The sequence below is a fragment of the Ptychodera flava genome, chromosome 7 (genome assembly GCF_041260155.1).
Source record: "Ptychodera flava strain L36383 chromosome 7, AS_Pfla_20210202, whole genome shotgun sequence".
NCBI lineage: Eukaryota > Metazoa > Hemichordata > Enteropneusta > Ptychoderidae > Ptychodera > Ptychodera flava.
This window is the reverse complement of record NC_091934.1, coordinates 6575909-6602587: the sequence shown is the minus strand read 5'-3', so window position 1 is coordinate 6602587 and position 26679 is coordinate 6575909. Positions and strand designations below refer to the sequence as shown.

General features: G+C 37.9%; 1 protein-coding gene across 1 annotated transcript in view; it reads right to left on the bottom strand.

The window, feature by feature from the left end:
• The window catches only part of LOC139136091 (acetylcholinesterase-like), a 40114-nt gene extending 13698 nt beyond the window's left edge, over positions 1–26416 (bottom strand). Inside the window, exons 1-2 of the mRNA XM_070703873.1 lie at positions 24807–26416; positions 24049–24239 (exon numbers count right to left, since the gene is read on the bottom strand). Coding sequence (XP_070559974.1) covers positions 24049–24239; positions 24807–26302 — 1687 coding nt within the window. The 5' untranslated portion in view covers positions 26303–26416. The remainder of the gene's footprint in view (positions 1–24048; positions 24240–24806) is intronic.
• Positions 26417–26679: the final 263 nt, after the last annotated feature.

Sequence of the window (26679 nt, the reverse complement as noted above, 5' to 3'; positions counted from 1 at the left end):
TTACACACTGTTTATGTATATAAAACAAAATATACTATTCGATTGACCCATCCCTTCATCACAGGCCATGGGGTAACCTATCCAGTGGCATAAGGTAGCCATAGAGAATGGGAAATCACACTTCCGATTTTGCTATATGTTTTGATATAGCTCAAAAAATCGACTGTGGTTTTAAAACAGTGCGTCGATTGCCAGCCAGAGAAAATCCTGCTATTGTACCTCGTAATATTAGAAAAGGTAGTAAGATAGAATTGTACGCATTAAAACCACGCTTATTTAAGCGTTCCCTTATGATTAGTCTTTCTTTCACCAAAGAGAGGTTATTTTGTGTTGAACCTTATAAACCAGAAATTCAAGAAGAGGACGTGGAAGAAGGAGTCGACTTATTAAACAAATAAATGCCAACAAAAATATTAAAGTGGATTTTGATAACCTATCATAGAAGATTTTGTTTTTAATTTTTTTTTTAAGATAGTACATATAATTGTAAAGATTATGATGCATGAGAATATTGTCCGGTGTCGCTTTTGACGGTACAGTTTTACGAAAAGAATTTCCTGAAGTCAAGCGAGTCAAGGACATTACCACGATCGACGTGGAAGGTATGGCAGAAGAAAGAAAGATGTACTCTGTTTATGGAGATATGGAAGTCAAATTGGTATATCCAAAAAACAACAGTTCACAAATTCGTACATTGCCTGGTAAATTAAACGATACATGTACAAAAGATTTAAGAGGATCGGAATCGGATATAAAACAACAATTAATAGATCGCTACGACCATATGCTTGATGCAATTGAAGCTGTTGAGGGTTCTGGTCTCGAGGAGATACTTAATTTTGAAGTAATTCTAGTAGAAGTGCTACTGGGGGCCGGCACAGTCCAACTGCCCCGATGGTTAAAAATAAGCATTGTGTGAGCCATCTGATTCTACCTATTGGTAGCAAGAACTGCTTCCAGTATGCAGTCGTGGAAAGTTTACAGTTAGTTGAGGACGAGATTATTAAGAAGAAATTTGGTCAGACTAGAAGAAGCTGGATGACGTACGCACCATTTATGGCCAATAGCTGCTGGGATTGAATACCATTTCCCACACCCGCCGATGAGCCCATGTTCAAGCGCTTTGAGCAGCAAAATCCAGGCAAGAAACTACAAGTATTTCAGATTTGTGAAAGTGATCCCGACCCGTTCGGCATAACTGTCTTGTTTAGTGGTGGGCCAGGAGCACCGATAGCGAATATCTTACTGATAGTCAGTGAATAAGGCGCGTTCCCCTCGCGGAACAGAAGGGGCCACTTCGTACCAATCACTGTATTAAATCGTCTTTACAATTCTCAAAATAATCGTAAGAATGTGCACAGACGGAAGTGTATTTGTATGGTTTGTAAGCGAGGTTATGCGACAACAGAACAGTTGGAAGTACATCAGGTGTACTGTGGGACAGACACGGCTCAGCCACTTTTTCCTAAGGAAGTGTGTCAATGCCAAGGCCACCGGAAGAAGGTGGTTTGCCCCTACGTCGTGTATGCAGATACTGAGGCAATCATTGATAAGGGCACCGGCAGGCACATTCAAATTTGCATTCCCTACGTTATGATTTAGCGATGGCCACCCCTGCTCGATAGTAAGCCCAAAATTTACCATAAAAGAACATTCACGAGCCTCTCCTGTGTTACAGAATGTCTAAAGGATATGAAGAAAAGGGCTGAGATTTATTCGAAATCATACTATTAGAAAGCCATACCGATGAATGATCCTGCCATTTACGGGAGTCCAGACTGTATTGCATGTTGCACTAGTGCCACACATCGAATTGCAAAGGATTAAACTAATTTTTATTGTGAAAAGTGCCGCCCTTCGAGAACCATCCCTATCGACTTTCACAACCTCAAGGGGTACGATGGTTCTTTTATAATGAAAAAGTTACATGAAATAGATGCTGACGGTCTAGAACCCAAAATAATAGCTAAGATAGGCAATGAAGGAATAATGTGTCTTATGAAAACATTTATCTTTAGTGCTTCAATTGTTGTCGGCGGAGAGTGGCCGAATAATAAAAGGGAGATAAAAAAATGTTACTTTTCGATAAAGTTTATGGACAGTGCTCAGTTGTTGTCTGGATCGCTCGCTAAGTTGGCGAAGACTGTGCCAGAGCATGGATGGACGGCAGTACCACTTTCCTACCCAGAGATTGGAAGAAGGGAGTCTACCAGATAGAAAAAAATTTCATAGCGAACTGACGGAAGAGGGGATCTCGGAGTCCGATCACGAACATGCATTGCGAGTATGCGACAAAGTTGAGTGCTGGACGATTAAAGATCATATGGAATTCTATTGCGAGACGGATATTCTCCTTCTTGCAAACGTGTTCGAAAATTTCTGTGACACATGTTTAGAAGCATATAAGTTAGACCCGGTCCACTATATGTCGGCGCTCCGCTTGACATGGGATGCTATGTTACTTTACACGGGTAATAAATTTAAGCTCATTCAAGATGCTGAGCAGATGACTTTCATTTAGAGGGGAATTGGAGGTGGTATCAGTCAGTGTAATATTCATTACTTGCAGACAAATCATCCGGCTTACGCCACAGACGATATAGGTGGGAAGTATGATCAGGAGAAGCTGCTGTCTGAAATAAAATATCTTGACGCTAACAATCTTTATGGATGGGCAATGAGTCAACCAATGCCAGTGGGGAGACTTCATTAGATGACGAGGGAAGAGTGGCTCAAGTGGTCCGCTCGGGAAGGCAGGGGCAGGCCTGGATTTGGGCGCTGACACCAGATTTCCACCCTGTTTTCTAGAAGTAGACCTAGAATATCCGACCGAATTACATGAAGAACATTCAGATCTACCTCTCGCACCACATCACTTCGAATTTCCGAGGCAGGGTAATCGACTGATCACGAGTCTTATGGACAGAGAGAGATACATCTTATATTACAGGTTACTCGAATTCTATCTTCAAAAGGGGATGCGACTGAAAAAGATTCATCGGGCGTTTGCTTTCGAAGAGGCACCGTGTCTTGAGAAATATATCAAATTTAATATAGAAATAGGAAAAATGCGCAAAATGACTTCGAAAAGAATTTCTATAAGCTGATGAATAATGCGATGTTCGGCAAGACAATAGAAGATGTTCGAAAGTACAGAGACTTTAAATTTGTGACAGGTCACAGTAGTACCGATAGTGGTCTTAAAAAATTCAGAAGAAAATTCCAAAGATGAAACATAACTCTCATAACAAGTGAAGAAGATGGTCCACATTCCTGCGACAGTGCCCTACTGGAAATGAAAACGGATGAACATCGGTATGTAGAGCGAGTTTTCATTGGAACGACAGTGCTTGGATTTTCTAAGCTGCATATGTATGAAACACATTACGATTCCTTTCGGGAGCGATTCTCTGGAATACGATCAGCCTACATAGATACTGATAGTTTCATATATACTGTGCCTCTCCCTTCCGCAGACGTAACTCTCAATGATATAGTTCGGAATGGTGAGAAATCGATATATGATACTAGAGGGATGGGTGGCTCCGCGATAGCCCCCAATTTTCTGAAGATTAACAAAAAGGTGATAGGCAAATTGAAAGATGAATTGAATGGAGAACCTATTCTTGATTTTGTCGGTATTTGTTCAAAAGTGTATGCTTTTTGGACTCCAACTTCGGAGATGAAAAAAATAAAGGGATAAAAGATGTCTGTGTTCGTAAACATTTGAACTTTGAAGACTATAAGGATCTGTTTGAAACTGGTGCGTTCCAAAGGAAGGAGACCGAGTGGGCACAATTTGTACAGTTTGTACAGAAAGCTGGTGAAATCCATAGTGAAAAGCTTAGTAAAATCATGATGGCGGCTAATGATATCAAGGTGTGCAGTTATATAATGAAGACACGGGTCAATGGCAGGCAGAAACAGATCCGATAGGACGGAGTTCCCTTCGGAATGCTAACGAAGTCAACTTTCATAACTATTTAAACCGTACAACCTCATGTATCGCTCAAGTGGAGAACTAAACCCTTCTTGTTTTTGTATTTCTAGTGCCTGATGAATTATGTTTTGAATAAGGTCTGACCCGTTTTCTGTTGTTGTGGCTCTTTCTTGTATTTGTGTAAGCAACTGCTTACATTGAACGTAATAATGTTTATACTTCTCACGTCTTTTTGACACTCCTGTTTTCCCTTGTATTACATCAGTAACAACACCTGGTATAGGAGTTAAGGCTAACAGTATTGGAAGTGTTGAAAAGGCTGCCATGACGGCTGAACTTAGAAGAATTCCCTCAGTCACATTAAGAGCCATATCAATTCGTCCCATCAATTTATAACTGCGGCGATGTGCAGCACTAGTTCTTTCGATATAGAGGGCCAATTGGTCACACTTTCAACAACTGAGATGTGCATTTTTTACCGTATATGTAAGGGTTGATAAAAATAATTGTAGTAATATTAGAGACAAAATGGCAACAGGAGGAGAAGATATACCACTCCAGGATATCGATGAATTTAATACTAATTTGGATAATAATAATGCTGATGTTGCTGAAACCTATTTTATAGACGACGATAATGCCCTTGCAGAAGCTGGCCCTTTCCAGGCTAGCGCACGCGACAGCTCATGCTATAGTCCACAGGTGGATCGTTTGACTAAACAGAGAGTAGAACTTGTAAAGCAAATGGCCGAACAATTCTTACATGAGAATGATATTGCTGATGAAGCAGCACGAACCGGATTGATTAATAATGCTAAGATTAGGGAACGTGGAAGGCTGTATTATAAAAACCTAAGGGTGTCAAAACTTACAGGAGGTGGATTTAGATCGCTCGAGACATTAAGAAGAGAAGAAGAAGGAGGATATGAATTTATAAAGAAAGTATGCAGTCGGAGGGGGGACAGCTATCGCTCTAGCGCAGAGCCCGACGATGTGAGTCGTACATTGTGTTTAGAAGATGTGTTAAACGATACAATACCAGTCGAGGATCTGACACCCGACGACATGGGATGAATCAGAGATGAACTTACACTCTTACGACATGATGCTAGCGGTAATGCACATAAAATACAAGCTTTTGAAAATAAAATCGATTGATGGAATAATCTAAACCCCGACCAGAGAGCTTTGGTTGATGAATCAGAGATGGCGAATATGCGTCTTAATGAGCTTTACATTGAAAGAGATAAAATTCTATCAGAGCAGACAGAACTTACACAATGACTCAGAACAAGACTAGCTAAAATTAATGATCGAATTGAAGTGCAACATGATATGATCAGTGGGGCACGTGAAAGACTGGCGCCGACTAGGTCTCTTCGTGATGTAATTTCCGATCCAGAATTGTCACCCAGGCTGTCAGAGTTATTTAAACGAAATGGTATTACAATCGCTGCATTACCGACTGCCCTTTGAATGACAATATCAACAATTACCCTGGCTGTGACTAACGGGGGAGGGGGCCAGCAGGAACTGGCAGCTCAGGAACTGGCTGCTCTGGGGCAAACAACAGCTCAGGCCCGCCCAAAATATACACAAAAGCAAAGGAAATTGTTAAGCAATTTGGCGAATGGTTAAAAATCTTGGCCGCAAAAAGTGCTGCTGCAATACCAGGTTTAATCGGCTCCCTTGTCATTTTCTATTAAAAACAGCAGGATCGGTGGTCGGATTCGTTGGAGAACAGCTATGGACATTTTTAACTGGTTTAACATTAGTAATAATGAATAAAATTGTGTATTGATATATGGTATTACGGAGTCGACATGTTTGGTGAAAAGAATATTACAAAGTTTCTTTCTAAAAATAAAGACCTCTTTTGTTTCTCTGTCGAATTGGAATGGTGTAAACTCCGTTTGGTAAATGGTCATATCCTTCGAACAAATCCAGGTGTGAGGTTCAAAGATGATAATCTGTATCATAACATATAAGCTTTCATGAAGGAATGACAAAAGACTAACTTCTTTAAGCGACTAGAATTCATAAACGTATTCCAGGACATTGAAGATGACCAGAAGGCTTACCATTTACAAGAATATTGGGTTCTTTGACTTATTTGCGACACAGGAAAATCAGGAGATTTTTTTTTGAAATTGTCAAACTATCTATAAGCCAGATCAATTTTCAATCTACTGAATTTAATGTTTTGAAAAAAGTATTCTTTAAAAACATTATACAGTGAATTGCTGAAACATACATGAAAATTGTGAAAACATTTCACTACACTTTATTACATCAACCTCGAATAACTTGAAAGAATAGCACTTTAAATGTCACGGCTATAAAAAAAACAACATTTACAATAATTCTTTTGTTTAAGTGAAATCTACAAACCCTCATGATGGTTGCATCTGTGCCATAATCTATAAGTGTTGCAAATCATCCATTTAACTTATGGATAAATTTTGGGTTAAGGGAGGGGGAGGGAACTCAATCTATAGTATGAATGCAAAAATGTGATATATTCTCCTTAAGGTATGAATCTGAAGAGAGAATCATCTGCTCTTAATTCTAGGGATGAATTTTTTGTAAGTTTGTTTACAATTCTAAGAAAGACTCCTTGTATAGGATGAAAAAGGGGATACTTCAAGTAAGGGGATATCGTTGAATATTAATCCAGAGAGTGAATAGAAAGGTTGAATTGTACTAGGTTTGTATTAGGTACTATTACCACAAATTTCTTGTCAGTAAAAGGTATTATTCAGTGAAAACGGAACAAGTTACAGTCTGATCCTCTTATTTTTCACTTAGTGTAGCTTGTATTATGATAGTGTGCTCTTTTTTCATAATTAAGCTATTAAGTAGCAGAAGCTGTACTTGCAGACCTTTTCTAAACATGTGGACATCAAACCAAATCATATCAATGAAAGAAGAAAGCTATGGGTAGAACAATTTCTCAGGATTAGAAGTATAATTATTTTTCTATATTTAAAAGATCTTGTGCGGGGTCGGGGTAGGGGGGTTCAATGTAAATAAAAAAATAACAGTAATAGAAATAAGGTTGTCCAAGTGTATGGTGAGATACCACATACTTCACAAGTTGACATGATTCCTCATACAGTTGGCTTTATTTCTTCATGATGGCAGAAATAAATATAACCTGAAAGGTACATTCTTAGTATTGAATCATTGTTCTGCTTTCAACTGATCTCAAATAATATTCCATGCTCTTTTCCTTTTGTGACCCAAACATTGTTTCTCAGTGAGAATTAACTACTGTATCTTTCAGGTATTTAACCTAAATTTTCATGATGAATACTGCGTTGGAACATACAAATATTACTATGGATCCACATTACTTTCCTGATGTATCATATTTTAGTTTTGAAGCAAGGAAATGTTGTGTCACAGTCACTGATGATATCTTCTTACGAACAAAATGGTTATTCTCCCAGGCTTTGAAAATGTCCTTCAAATATGTCCAAATATGAGTCAAGTATTTTTGCAGAAATGATAGTCCATGACGAAAAACTTTGATGTTGAATGTTTCACAGATACAGTATTCTTGAAGGAGGACGGATCGGGGTGGAGTGGAGTGGATGGTCACCTGTACGTTCCTTGAGACACGATAATTTCACTGGCATCAACCTACGGATGAGTTTCTAATGATGAAAGTCTCACGTGTACAACCTAGTCATCCACTTTATTAATTGGCGATCAGCAGATTAGAATCAACAGCCACCTGAAAAGAAGATAAATTATCAGAAGAGTGTAATGAAATTCATGGTGAGTTAAAGAGCTGAATGCATGGTTAAATAAATCTCAATCTACACCAAATTATGTGATTAACCGCCCCCTGGTTCTGTATAAGTAGAGTGGAGGAGGTAGTAGATAAAAAAATTAAAAAAAATGATACAGTGAGGTGATTTTCTCTTTAAAAATCCATCGACATTATAAATAAAAATATGGCACTGCATGAAAAAAATATGTCAAATTTAGTAAAGATGACTATAACACTTCATTACGGAAAGACTACGCTAATTCAAAGCACCTTCCAAACCCGACCGACTTCTTTATGAAGTCGGGTCGTAAATATTGACATTCAATCTACTAATCTGTGTACACTTGATCAGTCCTAATCAAGATTGTGTGTGATACGAACTCACGTCTGTGACTAGTCACTAATGCAAAAGCTTGAACAGAGAACTATATACCCGGGGTTGGACAGAAAATTGGTCTAAATGACATAAAAATAAGTCATCTTTCTTAAAATGTTTGTGTGTTATCAATCTATGGCAACTATTGTGAATATACCATGATAATTTTGAAGTTTGATAATCTCACTTTCTGGCGATCAAACTCTTTACTGCGGACTGACTACCGTATGCATATATGACCTTTGAACATAAGGGCATGCGGCAAGTGACCACCTGTGTCTTAACAGAAGGCACACTCACTGATACTCTCCGCGTATTGTTCAGTCTTCCTTACAACACATGTATTGCTAGTGTTTTCGTCGACTATATTAGTATCATGTTTCCCAGTTGGAGCAACAAGTTCAACCTGGTGCTTTCTCCAGACAACCATTATTTCCAACAGTAAGTAGATATTTCTGTATTTTTTGTATTTTCGTGTTGATTTATCTGACACCATAAAAACATGCGGATTGGACATTCACTCGACCCAAGCTGACTCTAGCTGACCCTGACAATAGTATTAGTAGCCTGCTTTGTGACTGTGTAATCACATCAAACCTTGCATGGTAGGATTGTGCATATTCTTAATCCCGAGCTTGTTTGTAAATTTAGTAAGTATTGAAATGCAAAATTGTCTCCATTTATCGCCTCGATGTGTCGATCCTATTAGTGTTGGACCAGTTATGTAATCGGTGTGGCAATGTTGAATATTGTGCCTGACCATATGGCATCGGCCTGACTCAGTGGTTGCAGTTTGCCTTTCGAAAATGAGTTTGTAACTCATATACTGGTTATTTTAGTCACGGTATACTTGGCCTAAGTGGAAAACCTTCATTCCCTAACTGACTGCCGTAAGTGTAGTGACCCCGGATAGTGACAATGTAAAGAACGTGTTGGTAGTCTTATTTATTCAATGGTAGTTTGACATTCAACAGCTGGTTAGTACTATTTTCTTAGAGGGGAGGAGGTGGTTGAAATTTCTGGGTGGGGATGTGTTAAATTTCACATAAGGTTATTTCTTACTGGTATGATTCAATTTACTATAAAATACTTTGAGTCACCTCTTTCGGGGAGGTCGTTATTATTGCATAATTAGTCATTCTCATCAAACATTACAATATTACATCATAAATGTTTACCTATATGCTATACCTATATATCTTAGTGGAACTGCACCAGCCCTTACTAAGTTGAACTGAAAACTTTTTTCTTGATGAAACAAACATGTACACTATCTGTATACTTGAATTGCATACTTGAATATATACTGGTTGAAAGTTTTTCAGACCCAAGTAGAGTAGAGTGCTAGACTTGCTTGTTTATAGAATGACCCAGAACATCACTCCGTGTTAGTCTCTGTGATTGATATTTATGAAAATAAACACCTATATTACTCGCAATACTGGCTTACATACTGTATGACTGTACAATTCTAATTGTTTATGATCAATAAGTTGAATAACAATTTCTGTACACTTTACAATTTGCAGTGGCTACAGAGCAACTGACCCAAAAGAAAGCGCTGATGTTTTCCCAAGCACAGAGCTGTATGCCACAACATTGCAAATCAGTCTCCTAGGGTCACAGAGGTCGTCCGAGATGGTCTACCCTTAGAGGCAGTAAGCAGTGAAAATGGCACAGTGATCAAGTGTGGCAAGCTCTACACTACAGTAGGAATTACATTTTCATGTAATAGTATCAAGACCGGGAAAGATGACCCTTCCTGTTCTGGGTAAAGGCTACCATCACAACTCCAGTGTCAACAGCTGCTTTATCATCATACAATCCTGCTAACAGCATAAAGAATATTGCTGTTGAAATCAAGAGAGACGCATCGAAGAATTTAATGGCAGCTTTGCAAGTAGAACTGATAAAAAGTACTCCACATTTGTTAGGAGTTCACGCATCTTAAACAAGTACAATATGGATAGCTCTCCAATGTACAAGGAAAACATTTCAAGTATAAGGTTTGAATGATTGAGTGGTATGATAGCAAAAAAGGAACAATTCAGTTATGGTGGCATCATGGAAACTCACACCTTTTCAAAATTTGACAATTTTATCACGCCCATGTTTCTGTACAATATAAAAGACATATACTTTGTGTGCTTACCAGTTATGTTGCCTCCACTGTTTGAACTTGATAGCACTAAGTAATGTAGCGAGATAGAACTGTACTACGCTGTCTGCTTCTATTTCAAAGTATTATTTACTCTTTTTTATGCAATTTATATCAGGTTTAAATCTCAGGTTTTGTTTTTTCGTTCATTGTTCAGTGTGCTTTTTGGGAATGCTACAGGGTGTGTTGTATTTTATAACACTGCATTATTTTTCATATCCATTTTGGGATGTATTTTCAATATTATTTGTTGAACATTATCAACATTGTCATTACTATTTTGTCTAACACGTTGGCATTGTATTTCTACATCATCATCATCATCATCACCAAACATGTTCTTACATTTATTTTCCTGATTTTAATTTTGATACCCAAAGCTAAGACTGCTGTAATTTTGCTTAATTTTCAGCAGTTCTGATGTAGGTGTAGATTGGTTGAATTTTAGTGGCTTTTGTAGTCTAGAAGTTAGTTATATTTTCCTTATATTGTTAAAGTTCCAATTTTTTAACTTTATCACAGTCTTCTGTGTAAAATTTACAGATTTTGAATGAACAATTAAAGTGATTCACATTCACAGCTTACCGTAATGGCTGATACACTACCTCAATTTTGTACTCAGCATTTTCAGTGCTTAACAATAAGCTACCTCTTTCTTAACTCACGATTTTCAATACTTGACTCAAAAAATGCCTTTCTTTTTAACTCAGCAAATTTAATAGGTAACAACTGATATGCTGTCTTTTGAACTCGTCTTTTTCAGTACTTAACAGGTAACAACCTGTTCCTTTGTTTAACTGAAGATTTTCAGTGGTTAACATAAATAATTATCTTTTACTCAGCATTTTCAGTATTTAACAACCGATAAACTGCCATGTTTTGTACTCTGAATATTCAGTATTTAACAACCAAAAATCTATTGCTTTTTTTTGGATTCAGGATTTTCAGTACTCAACATTAAAAAAACACCACTTTTTTATTCAGCATTTTAAATACTCTACAACTGAACTGCCTCTTTTGCACTCAGCATTTTTTATAGATAAACCTTTTTTAGTTTGTTTTAAAATTTTGCAACATTTTCAAAGTTGCATGTTTTAATGAATTGAAATAAACATGGCTTAAAATGAAGCACATGCTTGGTCTTTTGTTGCGCGGAGAATGTGTTGATTGGTATTCTCACTGTGAAAGGAGAACCTAAGCAGTAGTTTTTTTGTCATACTGAAAAGATTGATTCAGGAGATCACCGTCCCTCCACTACATCTCTAGTGACACAATGGCACACCAGTGAACAGGATGTGAGTGAGTCACAGATAATCACCTTGAAAATAGTCCAGTCCTTGAGAGAACTGTGTACTCTATAGATAGTGTAGATGACCACTATCAAGATATGAGATATAATCCCCTGCTAAATTGCTGATATCTGAGTGCTGAAAAGCAGGCACGGTTTGTAATGTAGCCTTTCCGTCATGTAAAGCAAGCAAACAATACTGAATACAAATAATAGCACAATATAAATGTAAAGTATTGTATATATAGTGTTGTTGTTGTTGTGGGTGTGTTTTATATAAATTTGATTGCTATTTACATAATTGGGTGTGATTTGTTTGAAGCTCGTGTTCATCGACGGGAAAGAGATATTGTGAAACGATCAACTCTTAGATTTTTTTTTTGGTTAGTCACTTTATTTTAACTTTCACAGTTATCATCATTTTGATAGGTTTATTTTTTTTAACCTTAGGAACACAGGTCTGAAACAGAATTTAAAACAAGTATAAACAAGGTGATATAGTAGTAATTGCTTTTTAACTATGCAAGCTCTCATTCAAAACACGGCATAATTTCCTTTTTGTTTCAGTGTCACCTTACATTTGGTGCTAAAGTCAATGAACGTTGAACACAACGCAGAACAAAAGAAAAAACTGGGCCGTTTGCTTATTGCTTAGGGATGGACCATTAGACCTTGGGAGGGGGTGGTCACAATGAAATTGTGAAATTTTTTTTTTACTACTGTAAATTTCTGAAAATTTTTTTTCCAATTGAGATTAGCTGTGCAATTTTTTTTTTCAGAGTAAATTTTCAGATTTATAATTTTTTTTTCGTTCGTCGCTGTCTGAAGATAAAGAGGGCAAACATGTGGTGCCAAGCACCACAAGCGGCCACGCAAGTGGTCACTGGGAAGAGGTCAGGAGAGGGGTGTCCCCCTGCTGCTGTTGGAGCTTTTGAAAAATAGAGATTAAAATGGTGTTATTTGGTGGCACTTGGGGAGTATTTTTGCGGGGGAGGTCAGGAGGGGGTGTCCCCCCTCCTGCTGTTGGAGCTTTTGAAAAATAGAGATAAAAATGGTGTTATTTGGTGGCACTTTGGGAGCATTTTTTTCGGATTACACATCTTCCTCTGAAACATGGTCTTCTTGCTCCTCAGTAGCTTCGTATAGTTTTGAAAATTGACTATTTGGTTTCCTGGCTTCCCCTTCTACTGCGTGGTGAAATGCCTACATTCACCCCACCAAACATCATGCATATCTCATGATTTACAATTGATTTTGACAAGCCGAGAAGCTAAAATAAGCTAAATAATATAGTGAAATTTGCATATTTGTGTTTTTAGAGCAATTGTTGCCCTTTTTTGATCAAAACATCTATTTCTCTGTAGCAGCATGTCCAAATTGATTGGATGTGTATAGATGTGTTGAAATTTCAATATTTGTCTTTTTGGGCAATTTATGCCATTCATGGTCAAAAAATCTGTATTCTCTGAAAGGGCTTCTCCAATTTCTTTGAAATTTGCTACACAAAAACGATTAACCATGCAGATTTATTCAGTATTTGCTATCGAGAAACTTTCAAAGTTCAACCCTTTTATGTGTTTTTGTGTTGGGATTTGTTGGATAGATGGCATTCTACGTAGTGTATTGTTGAATGTTAATGTGTTGCTGTTGTTATTTGAGGCTGTTTTTTGAGAAAAAAGAATTGAAAATTCCTTTTTAAAAGCAAAATAATACATAATGACTTGATATGTTGTTTTATCATTATTGACGTGTTTCTACTTGTTCACCAATTCTTGCATTCATCATTGTAATAAAATGCTGTGAAAAAAATGAAACTGATGTGGCCTGCATCTGTTTACCTTGATCTTAAAAGGCAAATACAACTTTCTGTCTTGACAACCATACCATAGTTTCAATGTTTTACCTAGTGTACCTGCTTGGTTTGTACGCAGGAAACAAGTAGAAAACAGGCTCTATAATTTCATAATTTTCAAGTGATCAGAATACAAAAGTCCTGAAAAGATAAGATAATCACAACTTCCAGTATAAGGGATACAGTCACTCTAAATGTATAAATTAAAATTAAAATGTGCCGGAGGATGTATTAAAAATACAGAAAGTTGCTTACTGTCGGTAAAATCTAAAAAAAAATCAAAATTTTAAAGACTTTTGCAGATTTTTTTTTTACGCCTTTGTCTTCTGATTTATTTTTTTTTTATTTTGCAAACTAGTTTGAAGATTTTTTTTCCCTAACTTTCTGCTCTGAAAATTTTTTTTCTGTTTTGACCACCCCCCTCCCAAGATCTAATGGTCCGTCCCTTACTACTTTGCGTGAAAACAAATCACGTCTGACATTGTAACTTGTTAAATAAATTGTGATTGTACAGTTTACCACTTTATCAGGATAACATATTCCATTTTAAGAAACAAACAAAGTTTATGAACATTTATAACCAAACGGTAGGTCAGATAGGAGACGTTTGAAATGATATCAAAACAGCGGCCCATTTCGATTGCCCCGGCCGACCGTACCGCCATAATAAACAATAGACTCAAACACAGCATACAACACAGGCTTCGTGCAGTTTCCGATATCATGCACCGAGTGACTGTCGATCAAAAATTTGTTACAAAGTCTCTCTCCCTTGCTAGACGTTGACCTAGTCGCGTGTATGTGACCAGTTGCGTCTGTTTATACAAAGTATGCGCTTCCAGTTGTAGCCCATGCACAGCTTCCAGTTTCTTTCTTAAAGCAGTTTAGAAAATTGCTGGACGTGTCCTCTACTGAACAGTACGATTAGAAGAGGCAGATTTACTTTTCTTTGCGTGTTTGAAGCGGTTTTCCACTTTCTTTTAACCCAAGATCATACACGTTCACTGCGCGCGGTGCCGTGCTGCATGTACAGTTCATCAAAGGAAATTGTTGTAAAGTTTCAACATCGCTGCGATAACTTAACATCACGAATCGATTCAGGACCCAATTTTCAAAATAAGTCCGACTTTTTCATATATACATTATCAAAGGTAAAGAAAAGAGACCTAGCCTGAATATCGATTAGCTCCGGACCCGTAGCGTAGCCCCATTAGTGTAGCGTGCTATGTAGTAGATGTCATGACCTATCACATCAAGGGAGTGGTTATACGCCAACAGTTTAACCACAGAAATAAACATTTAAAGCGACACCTGTGCTGCTTCTGTGACATTTCATGAATTTTGTTTTCCTGTCATTATAATCACTGCAGTTTTATAAGCCTAAGGGACGATTCAGTATTTACTTCAGGGGGGGGGGGGTGGAAGATTTTCTATTTTCTGGGTGATTTTTTTCCATGGCCCCCCCTAGTAAATTATAGAAAAAATCTATGGCCCCCCCCTCATCTTTGCTGTTTTTTTTCCATGGCCCCCCCTAATATATACATGCATGCTCATACACTATAGACATATCCAGTCTAACAAGTTGCAGGAACTGTAGTGGACATTTAATCGATGATATAACAAATCATTTCAGGTGTGTGACTATAAAAGAATGATTTGCAGGGACTGCAAGTTGCACACTTTTGGAAAGGGTAGCAATAAACATATCTGGTTGTAAATTTCTGCAGAAAAGTTAATTACTAAATATGAATACTTTTTTCGTTATGTCTCACTGATACATATGATGCCCACAAAGACAAGCAAAGATGTCAGTTAGAAATGGTGAACAGAAAATCAGAGGAGCAGATAATTGGCAAAGTGATGTATATCTTGAAGTTTAATGATACATCATTTGCAGATATCCAGATATTTCTGGAAAGTGAGATGTACATGCACAAGTTCAGCATACATTTTCATTTGATGATGCTGAATATTTGCAGACTCACGGTGAAAGTTTTAAACATCAGGAATAAAATTGGTGAAAGCCAACTGTTTTTACTTTTCTCTTTTTTTCTAATTTAGTTGTCATAAAACCAAGTAGCTGCCACTGAAAGCAACAATGCTGAGGAATATTTAGAACATTTCTTGAACAAAACACCTTATCAAAAACATGAATTCACATGTTATTCTGCTCATTCCATTAACAATCCAATGTTCATATTAAAATGCAGATAACCCTGTGTAAGTCAAAGTTCACATTTTGTCAGCAGTATTTTTCAAAATTGACAGAGCATTCATATTTCAAATTTTTTTAACAAACTTTAATTTAAAATAGTCATGATGCGCATGTTTTCAGATGACACGAAACAATACATGCTAATTCGTTTTTTGCCTTTTCTGCCAGCCGCCACTGAGAAATATTTAATTATACATATCAAATGAATGGGACACAAAAGTATTAGCATCTATACACAATGTGTAAGCCTATCCACATTTCTCCTAGCCTCATACACACTGAGATCACTTCTTGGACTACAGCAAATTTCTTGTGTACACAATATTTCACAATCCGACACCATAGCATTGATGCAGTGCCACTGATCTCCTGGATGCACATACAGGATTAATGGAATATCAACCCTTTTGTAAATTTTTCACCATATATTTTTGACAGTAATACATAATATTTTTAAGGAAAGGGAACAAGTTCCATCTGTTTTGGGCAACGAAAGGATATTTGTTTTTATGAATGACCATGACAAAGACAATTTACATGTTAGACAGATGGTATGCTTTGACCATCTCAGTTGCTGATGGCTTTGATTTGAAGTGTTGAATTTGTAGAACTTCTTCAACTGTAGAAAATTTTTCAATACACAGAACACCATTGTAAAAACATGGTTGAAACTTCTGACACCATAATATTAATGTATGCTACTTTCTGAATGCTCACAGTTTTTTTCAAAGCTATATTTCTCACCAAAGATGACAAGGAAACCCCCTCATACCATATTTTCAAAAAGTAGAGAATTTAAAGTTTAGTATGGTAGCAGTAGTGTACTCTAAGGATGAAATGGGTGTATATTTAGGGTAAAAACCTCAATTTTGGTATTAATGATAAAAATTAAGTCATAAACTAGACAGTTTTCTGAAATGTAATATTTCACTTGAAAGGAGAGTATTCATGTAGAAAAAAACAACTATTTTATTTGGCATTATCCATCCTCATTTTAAAATTGTAGGGGTTTAAAGACTGACACTCTAATAATTGATTTAAATCATGATCAGCAAAATTAAAATGCCTCTTATTAAAAATGTAAGAGCTTTATTGCCGAACAAAACCAATTGATAGTTGTTTTGTTACATAGCATTTAAAAAACATAATATGAAAATTTCAGTAAATTTGACCCAGCCGGAGTGGAGTTAAATTCTTTTCAAATTGGGAGAAAAAAGAAGCCAAGAAATCGGGTGATTTGCAACATTTGCATAAATTAACACTTCTTTATCACACAACTTTCAACTGCTTTACAAGCTACAAGGTAAACCCAACCTTAAAAAGACATTTGCTGTAATTTTTAGCATTTGTTCAATGTTCATCTCTGTGTATCAGCATTTGTTTGTTATTCTATCACTACATAGAACACCAAATACTGTATTTAGCAACATACCAATGTGAACATAAATGACCATTGTTATTGTTGACAAATGAATTCTAGTCTGGACTTGATCCAAGATATCTTTTCGTCAAAAACAACCCTGACTGTTCACTGTATGGTTTGTGTCGACATGCTATTAAAATACTGGACATTTCATGACGGTCCAGGGAGGAGAACAAAATAGTACAGTAGATGCATAAAACAAACCACTGTGAATATTACCGAATTTAGCAGCTAAAGTAGTCAAACTTAACATGTTGAGTTTATCTGTCACCCAGGTAGCGTCTATGGTTCTCTTTTGTAGAGATCAGAAATTCTGGGCAAATATTGAATTGATGTTTTTTTTCCTTGGCCCCCCTTAAAAGATTGTGGTATTTTTGTCTGGCCCCCCTAAATTTTCTTGGGAAAAATGGGTGCCCCCCCCCTGAAAATCCTCCACCCCCCCTGGAAGTAAATTCTGAATCGTCCCTAAGGGAAGTTGATGGACAAGTGATGAGGGACTGTGGTGTACGTGTAACCAAGATGGTGTACGTGTGGTGTTGAATACAAACTATCACTGTTTCACGGGTTGAACCATAGAGGTACCTCCATGGTTGAACATAATGCAGATTGTGAGTGACTTCTAACTTTCAATCCGACTAAAATGGTCATACCATTTCTATGGACACAGAATTGCAGAAGTGGAAAGATAGCCTGATGGGGGCCTTGTAGTTAGTTGTCAAGTAAACAAACTTAGCATAAGCCCCATTGCAGAACGATCGCGATGTCAGCTGGGTCGATGTCGAATGGAACAACTGAAACATTGTAACAATTTCACAGGGGCCCCTGGATGATTGACAGGTTACCTTTTGTTCTATTCAGGATTATTTTGGCAGCGCGGCGGTCGACTGAATTGCATGCACTATGCACTACAGATCGACAAATTCCACCATTTTCTTTCCATGAAAATCGGCGTTAAAACACTCTTCCTTACAACAATTTTCACTCTAAATCATCGCCAATGAAAGGGATTCACTGCTATTCTTTTGAGAAGGCAAGGGGAGGATAAAAATTAGTACCATACTTATGAAATCATCACATTTTTCACTCCATGATTTACGCGAGTACCGGACTATCGAACGCAAACAGTATTATTATCCCGCGGGTCTCAAGTACACACGGAGTATCACTCTCCTTACTTCTAGTGTTGCTTGCAAAACGATGTTATTCTATCGACTACCGTTATGGATATGTCAGTTCTCTTTAAAAATTGATGGATTTGATCCAGTAAACTTACAAATTATAAAATTAAATACTGTTTTCAACCTTTTCCTTCAAACTCGTATTCGTCGCTAAGTGTAACGTGTTGATGGACAACATGCAGTGTATGCCTCCAGTGGCCTGCGCTAGCGCCGCGTATACTGGATGGTGCGGTACAGTACGGCATCGCTCCTTTAGTTTATATTTTAAAAGGCAAAATTTCACATTTCTTATACTACGTACTCCTTTATCGAATGTTGCAGAATGATAATATATCAATACAAGGGTTGAAATCGTGAATGTACATGCCCCGGCACCCACTCCCCACTTGTTTGATAGACAAAGCCAGGTCGAGTCGATACTGCACATCAACATAGAACAAAAAATACGTGAATTAGATCGAAGAAAATGAAAAGTAATGAAATATATAGCAAATGAACTTACCACATTATCCCTTGACTCTTATCGTTCCATGCTGACTGCAAAGAATGTCAATTGTTACCCGTTATTTGCAGCAAAGTCGGGAAGACTCACTCGTATCCAATGTGACTGCCGTACGTACGGTGTACATCACTACCCTGCTGTGAATGTAAGCTCCAAAATAAGCCATAGGCTTTATCTTCATCAAGTCAGGGGCAGGTAGTGTGCTACCGTTCCAAGTTTTTCAACTTCTGAAGCAAATAACTCATGTGCCACATTCCTACATTTCTTGTTCGACTCAAAGTTGTGCTGCTCCGCGAAAAAAACACTCGTATACAGCAGGCTCCTGCACAGAATGATCGAGCCCATCTAATTTCACTAGGTTAGGGGGTCTTTTCATCACCTAGGAGACGTACGTTTGTACCAGGCGGCCATGACAGTGATCTATATTTTTTTAAAAAGTGATCTCTTTCCTTTTTTGAAAGTGATATATAAGCCCCGGGCAAAAAGTGTTCTATATCTTTTTAAAGTGATCTATATCTTTTTAAAAGTGATCTTTAAAGAGGCACTCCCACTTGGTAACATTTTTAAAACACATTTTTTTAATGCCAACGGTCGATATTTGACGTGGCGACTCCGCGCGGATCGCGAGATATCGATAAAAACATGTCATTTCCCGAGAGTATTTTTCAAATCCCGAAGTTTTACGATCGTTTCTGGTTATGACCCGAAATTCCCCAAAAGTGTGTTGTTGTGCTGATTGACGATATTCTAAGGAGTCCAAAAACGTTCGAATGACACAATTAATTTACCTCCTACTGCGATGACTTTGTATACATCATTATCAATGCCTTTACCTCTGGTAATTCTTTTTTAAAACTTCTCCTAAGTTTTTGTCATTTCCGTTATTCTCAATCAGTTGTATTAAATTTTTAAACAATAGGCCTACCACATAGATATCAGTTTTTACGTGTAAAATATTAGTTGCCTCAGATGACTACATTTTGTCGTCTGCCACACAGTTACGCGTGGTTCGATACATAGCGGCCGCCGCGTGTGGTATGCGCGCATACCACGCGGCGGCCACTATGCATACTATGTATCAACCACACCTATCTGTGCTAGTCACCTATGTGGATTCTGGTGGAATCAGCAAACTTTGTTTTTCGTTTCTTTGCCGAGTCAGTAGGACTCGGCTTTCTCCCATGGGACATGACCGCTCACCGACGCGAGTTGTACTGCTGTGGCGTACAGCAGCGTCAGCGTAGACTCGTACTCCATAGCTCAGTTGACAATGGCCCCAGTGCCGAACGTTCTATTATTTGGAAGCTGAATTCAGGTGGGCCTACAGAATTCAAACTTTAACTTTTTTGAGGACATGTTTTTACCGATATCTCGCGATCCGCGCGGAGTTGCCACGTCAAATATCGACCGTTGGCATTAAAAAAATGTGTTTTAAAAATGTTACCAAGTGGAAGTGCCTCTTTAAGCCCAGGCAAAAAAGTGGTCTATATCTTTCCAAAGTGGTCTATATCTTTCCAAAGTGGTGTATATCTATTTTCACTAGGCTAAGGGGTCTTTCGATCATATAGGAGACGTGCGTCTTTCCATCACCAAGGAGACGTACGTTTGTACCAGTCGGCCATGACAGTGGTCTATATCTTTCCAAAAAGACCCCCTAACTTACCCAAATGTTCTATATCTTCTCATGAAGACCCCCTAACTTACCCAAGTGCTCTGTATCTCCTCATAAAGACCCCCTAACTTACCCGAAAGTGCTATACAGCCCCCTTTACTACTTATGTGCCTGTATGTCTGTTGTCGCAATATCTGAAGAACAGCTTATCGGATCAGAATATTTGCATATTTAATAAGCCTCCCTAATTCGGGCTGTCACTTTATCAAATTTAATGAAACATCTTATGCACTTTGAAGATATTATGATTAAAAAGTGGAAGCAAGACGGCATCGAAAACTGTTGCTAAAACAGACTGAGGAATGGGTCCAGTGACCCACTTATAATACAAAATGTTGCTTATGGAAATATGACTTTCACAATGCAAATGTGACTCGAAAGGCAATTAGTTTGCCTATTGAAATATGACCTTCAGAATGCGAATGTGACTTAATGACTTTCTTAAACGTTACAACGGTGCTTGTGGATAAACAATGAATAAACACAGTGATCCCCTAGCAAGCTCCGCAAGGATTTGAAACAAGTTAAATTTTAAACTAACCTATAACATTCCAAGAAGTCATCTAGCACTTTGAGATCAGCTAATTACTAATTTGCATTTTAATGAACTTTTGTAATTAGCGATACATATATTGATTGACACGACCAAAATTATCGAAACTTGCTATGTGCATTAAATATAAGATCCAACATTATCAACAGTCATTAAGCATTCTGAGATCAGCAAATTACTAATATTCATATGTAATAAACGTTCGTAATTAGGGATATGTATCTTGATTGACCCGATCAAAGTTGATGAAACTTGCTCTGTACATTGAAGATAGTATGGTATAACGTCATCGAAAGTAATTTAGCATGTTAACTTTAGCTAACTACTAATTTGCATACATATCGAACTCTCCCTACAAGCGACATAAGACTTGAAGGACTATAGCAAAGTTTATGAAACTTAATATGGATTTAATGCGACAATGATATTGTATGAGTGAAAGACATTTTTCATTTCCATTTCAACTAGATGATAGTTTGCATTTGTAATAAACATTCTAAACTGAAAGGACTTGAACAAAATTGTTGAAAGTGCTATGTATATTGATGGTAAAGTTATATAATGGAATTGAAAGGCATTTTGCAGTTTTGCATTAGCTACTTTATAATTTGCACGTTGAATAAGCTTTCACAGTTTGGCATATAAAGCTTAAAGGACTAGACCAAAGGCATTTACACTTGCTATGTAGAGTGATGATACAATGACAACAGTGAAAGAAATTTATTATTGTAATTTCACCGGATTACAAATTTGTATACTTCATGATTTTCGAAATCAACCTATGGCTAATATTGTTCGTGATGTTGATCACAAACTGCTGATTTCAATGAAGTTGCAAACTTGTATTGAAAGTTTCAATTTACTGACAACTGCAATATATACTGAAACACAGGAGTATTCCCAGTCCATATCTTGTAATATGATTAAGATATGACTAAGTTTGTACTTATATTCAATTATTGTGATGTAGATACTTTGCTTCTGTTTGCAATGATTTTAAAATGGACGCTAAATTTAATATCTCATGTGATCTTATGCGTGAACTATTGTCGCGTCGATGCATGTCTGTCTTTGTGCTAGTCTCTCGATCTATTGACGCGACAAGGATGGTTGATCAGATCGCATTCAAGTCATGTACTTAATTTTTTTCTGGGAATGGCAAGAACTGATTAGTTTTTTGGCTGATGTGGCTTGTATAATTAATACTAATAAGCATAATTATTGGTCAGAATTCAGATATTCTCAGAATGACCCTATTTGACATGGCAGGTTAACGAATGAAAACAGACCGAGCAGACGAATAGGCCGTACGTCACAAAGAGCTACAGACAAGCAGAGAGACAGACTGACTGACTGGCTGACACAGACACATTAAACAGGCTATGTGACTTACAGCAGTGTTGGTCTCTTGGGCCTTGGCAGGGAGAGCTAGAATGCACCACACAGAACAGCAGTCAGTCCCCTGGGTGGGAAGGGATGTGGTTCTTAGTACAACGGTTATTTTTTTTTTATTAAATTTGACTGTTGGACGGCTGTGGTGTTGATTTCATCAATTAATTCGTTGATACGGACTACAGATTAGCAGGCTGGCGATGTTTGCGGCGCAATTAAAGTGTTAAAAGTGGTATGTGCACAGATTTGAGTGGAGATAAGGGCTTGTAGGTAATAAAGAAAGCAGTCAGAGGCTTTGCTAATTGAAATCTTTATTTGAATATCACAGTCGAAACTAACAAAATAAAACCAGATACGAACTGAATATGCTCACGTGTTTTACAACAGGTTCATTAATAGTAGTACCCTTCACAGAACAATAAGATATACGTTATCACTATATGTAGCAGGTTTTTTCAACTTCGCACAGTACTCTCAGAGTTTAATCACTAATTACAAAACTTTATTTAATATGCAAATGAGCTGTTAATTAACTTGACACTGCTCAATGCTTCATGGGACAACTAGATAGCCATCAGATCAACATTTGTAGCACGTTTTATTTAATTTAGTGCTGTAATTTTAGAGTAATGTCACTAATTACAAAGATAATTAAATATGCAAATGAACCCTTAAATAACTTTACACTACTAAATGCTTTACAACACAGTTAGATATCTGTCAGATCAATATATGCAGCAGTTTTCATGACGTTTGATGCAGTTATTTCGGAGTCATATGACTAATTATAAAACTTTATGAAATATGCAAATGAGCTAATTATTAACTTGACACTGCTCAATGCTTCTCAGTACAAATGGATATTTATGAGATCAACATCTGTAGAAAGTTTCATCAAATTTAACGCTGTAATTTTGGAGTAATATCACTAATTACAAAGTTTATTAAATATGCAAATGAAACCTTAATTATTTCACACTACTAAATGCTTTACACAACACTTACATATCATTCAGATCAGTATCTGCAGCAGATTTCATCACATTTGGTGACGTTATATCGGAGTTATATGACTAATTACAAAATTTCATAAAATATGCAAATGAGCTATTTCTTAACTTGACACTGCCAAACGCTTCTAAGTATAATTAGATATATATCAGATCAATATTAATTGCAAATATCATCAAGTTTCGTCTAGGAATTTCGGGGTTATCTCACTAACAAGAAAAGTTCATTAAATATGCAAATAAGAAGATAATTGACATGACACTCACAGTATCATCATAATGTTCTGTTCTGAGACTGCCATCTGTGAAAAGTTTCATGAAATTTGGTTCAGTATTTCTTGATATATGTCTACACTGTCATTACCGTCTCCATAGGGAAACCATTGTACGGAAAAAAACAATATTGCATAACTTCATTAATATGTAAGGCACACTAACCAAAATCTAATCAGTTTTTGCAAGTAGCTCACGGTACCTGTGTACCAAATCTGACTTGAATCTGTTCAGGTGTTTTTGAGTTATCGTGTAAACAGACAGACAGGCAGACAGACAGACACACACTAACATACACACACACGGACAGACAGACAGACATTGCTATGACATTAGCCCACGTGTTTACACACGTGAGCTAATAAACTGTTGCACAACGAACCCAACCCCAGGGGACTGACTGCTGTTCTCTGTGGAATTAACGTGATTGAAATTTACCCGAATCTTTACTAGCTTCGATATCAAGGCTCATTTTGCTCCAAAATGCACAACGTGCCGCTCCAATACCATAGCCCACGTATGAAGTGCCCGGCGGATTTTCTTGTAACACGAGGTGGGTACGGTCGTATGCGTTGTAGGGAGGCCAGTGTTGTTCACTAATGGACCCTTCTTTAATATCATTTGGATCGCTGTGATGAGATGAAGTAGAGAAGAGTTGAGTCACAAGTAATTTTAAAAGGACAGTAGCTGTAACCATGGTACAATATTGTTCTATAAACATATTTTCGTATTTCTTTATTCTAAAATGCAATCGCATCGTGTACTACAAGTGATATTATTGTTGATAAACGATTTGTAGTCCGGACTCGCCTTCGTTTGACAAGCACGTGTCTTTTAAATACTCTATTCAGCGCGAGCTGACGAATATACTTTGTCGTCGATGAAAAAGTGAAGGTCAATGTTTCGTAAACAGCCGATTAGCTAAAACCTTGAGTTTACTAAGGGACAACGTTATTGTGGATTTTCGGGTAGAGGAGTACATCGTCCCTTTCAGTGAATATGTACTTGCTTCTAACCGATATGTTACCCACTTTTGAAGCCGAATTTGCTACCCATAGCTGAAAATGATTCTGGCGGGATATACCAATACACCCCTTCTTGTTCCTGTATTGCGCTTGTATAGCTCTTGTAATACCCCCGTGGGGGAAATGATTTGTACATTGTGGCATTCTAATTTTCGTCACTCATTAACTCACCCTGTTCGTGCAAAATTTGCCCAGAGCCTCATAATTTTTCTGCTCATTTCCCTGTCTTCTTCTGTCACGCTCTCTTCTTTATAAGTCGGCAGTCCGAATATGAACTCGACCTCATCTCCATGAAGAGTGCCTGCCCATTTTGGCCAGGGGTTAGCTGCTGACCGGTGTCTGAATATGTACATGTACACGTCTTGGCCAGTTAAGGCGTAGTCATCAGCGAACTCAACAGCCGGGCACTTCAAGTCATAATCTCCCCAAATATCGTCTGCCAAATTGCGTAAAATCGCGCCATCTAAGTCTTGATCATTGTAAGAGTATTCGTTTTGAATTTCATCAATTACCTCTGACGGGACGTGCGGCAGACGACGTTTTATAGCGCCACGGAACTGTTCCATCGTCAGATGGCTGTCACTTTCCAAGGAAAATCCAGAGACCATGCGAATCAAATTCGACATGCCCTCGTTTTGATTTACACCCAACATCACCTGAGTCATTTTCATGGCCCTACGTCCCATGACCGCTTCAGGCTGCGCCGGTATGAAGCTGTAGTCCATAACTGGAATATTGGTGGTAAACGCAGATTTCGCGATTTTTTGAGGAGGAACAGTCCGGAGACAATTTAAGATTTCAGTTTCATTGAAGGCGGACTGTGTTGCATTCCTCCCGAGGCAGCCAACACTAGCAGCCAAACATTTCACCATATATCGTTGTTTTGTATAGGTCGCCGGCTTGAAACTTTGTAAGTAAGGACTTCCGCTTTGTAAAATTGCCCTTAAAAATAAATTTTGACTGACGGGAGACAAGAGATGATAACCAGTACTTGTAGCACCGAGACTGTTGCCAAAAATAGTTACCCTCTCTCTATCTCCCCCAAAATATCCTATGTTGTCATGAACCCATTGCAGAGCCATTGTCTGATCCCAAAGTCCCATGTTACCAGGTGCATCGGTGCCCCGAAGGGCAAGAAATCCAAAAGCAAGCAGTCTGTAGTTGAACGTGACAACAACCACGTTTTGTTCTGCGGCCAAAGTACTGCCGTTGTAAATATGCAGTGACCCAGCACCGTACACATAGCTTCCACCGTAAATCCAAAACATTACTGGGGCGGGTTTCGGTGGCCGCGGGAAAGGTGTCCATATGTTGAGGTAGAGGCAATCTTCGTTGTACGGTTCTGCGGAGTTCCAAACATTTGTGCCAGCAAAATCGCCTAGTGCCGTGTCCGCTTTCTGCCAGCACGGGGGACTATACTTGGTTGCGTCACGTACTCCTTCCCAGTGGCGAGTTGTCGACCTGGGCAGGGCAAAGCGCGAATCATTTACCGGTGGATCAGCATACGGGATACCAAGAAAAGCATCGACGTATCCGACGGCAACCTTCAGTCGCTTGCCAAGCAGTCTGCCATAGAGGGTTTCCGACGTGACATCGTCTGCTTGATGTGTGAAGCAAATGCAAGTCAACATGCAGACGAGCAGCAGAGGGTTAGAGTACCAAATCATAGTGCACTTAAAACCCTTAAGCGGCGTTTCTATTGAGTGGACGAGTGTATCTGACGTTACCTGCTCCAGAATAGTACAATCAGGATCTGAAACAAGAAAGCGGGGAAAAACTTTTAAAAACAGCCGATGCCCCTTTCTCTCTATAGTGTTGATGACAGGTCACTTAGGGCCCGTGGATAATTTGAAACACGCGCACGGTAAAGTTTACGTAACTTCTGTGTTTAGGGGGAGGGGGTTTAGCTGTATTTCGATTACCGTGTGCAAAAAACCGCACTACAAGATTTCCTATCGCAACATCTCATTACATGTTTTTCTGTATCACAAAATATCGTGTGTGCCAGGCCAGTGACCGTCGCTACACACCAGCATCTATTTGA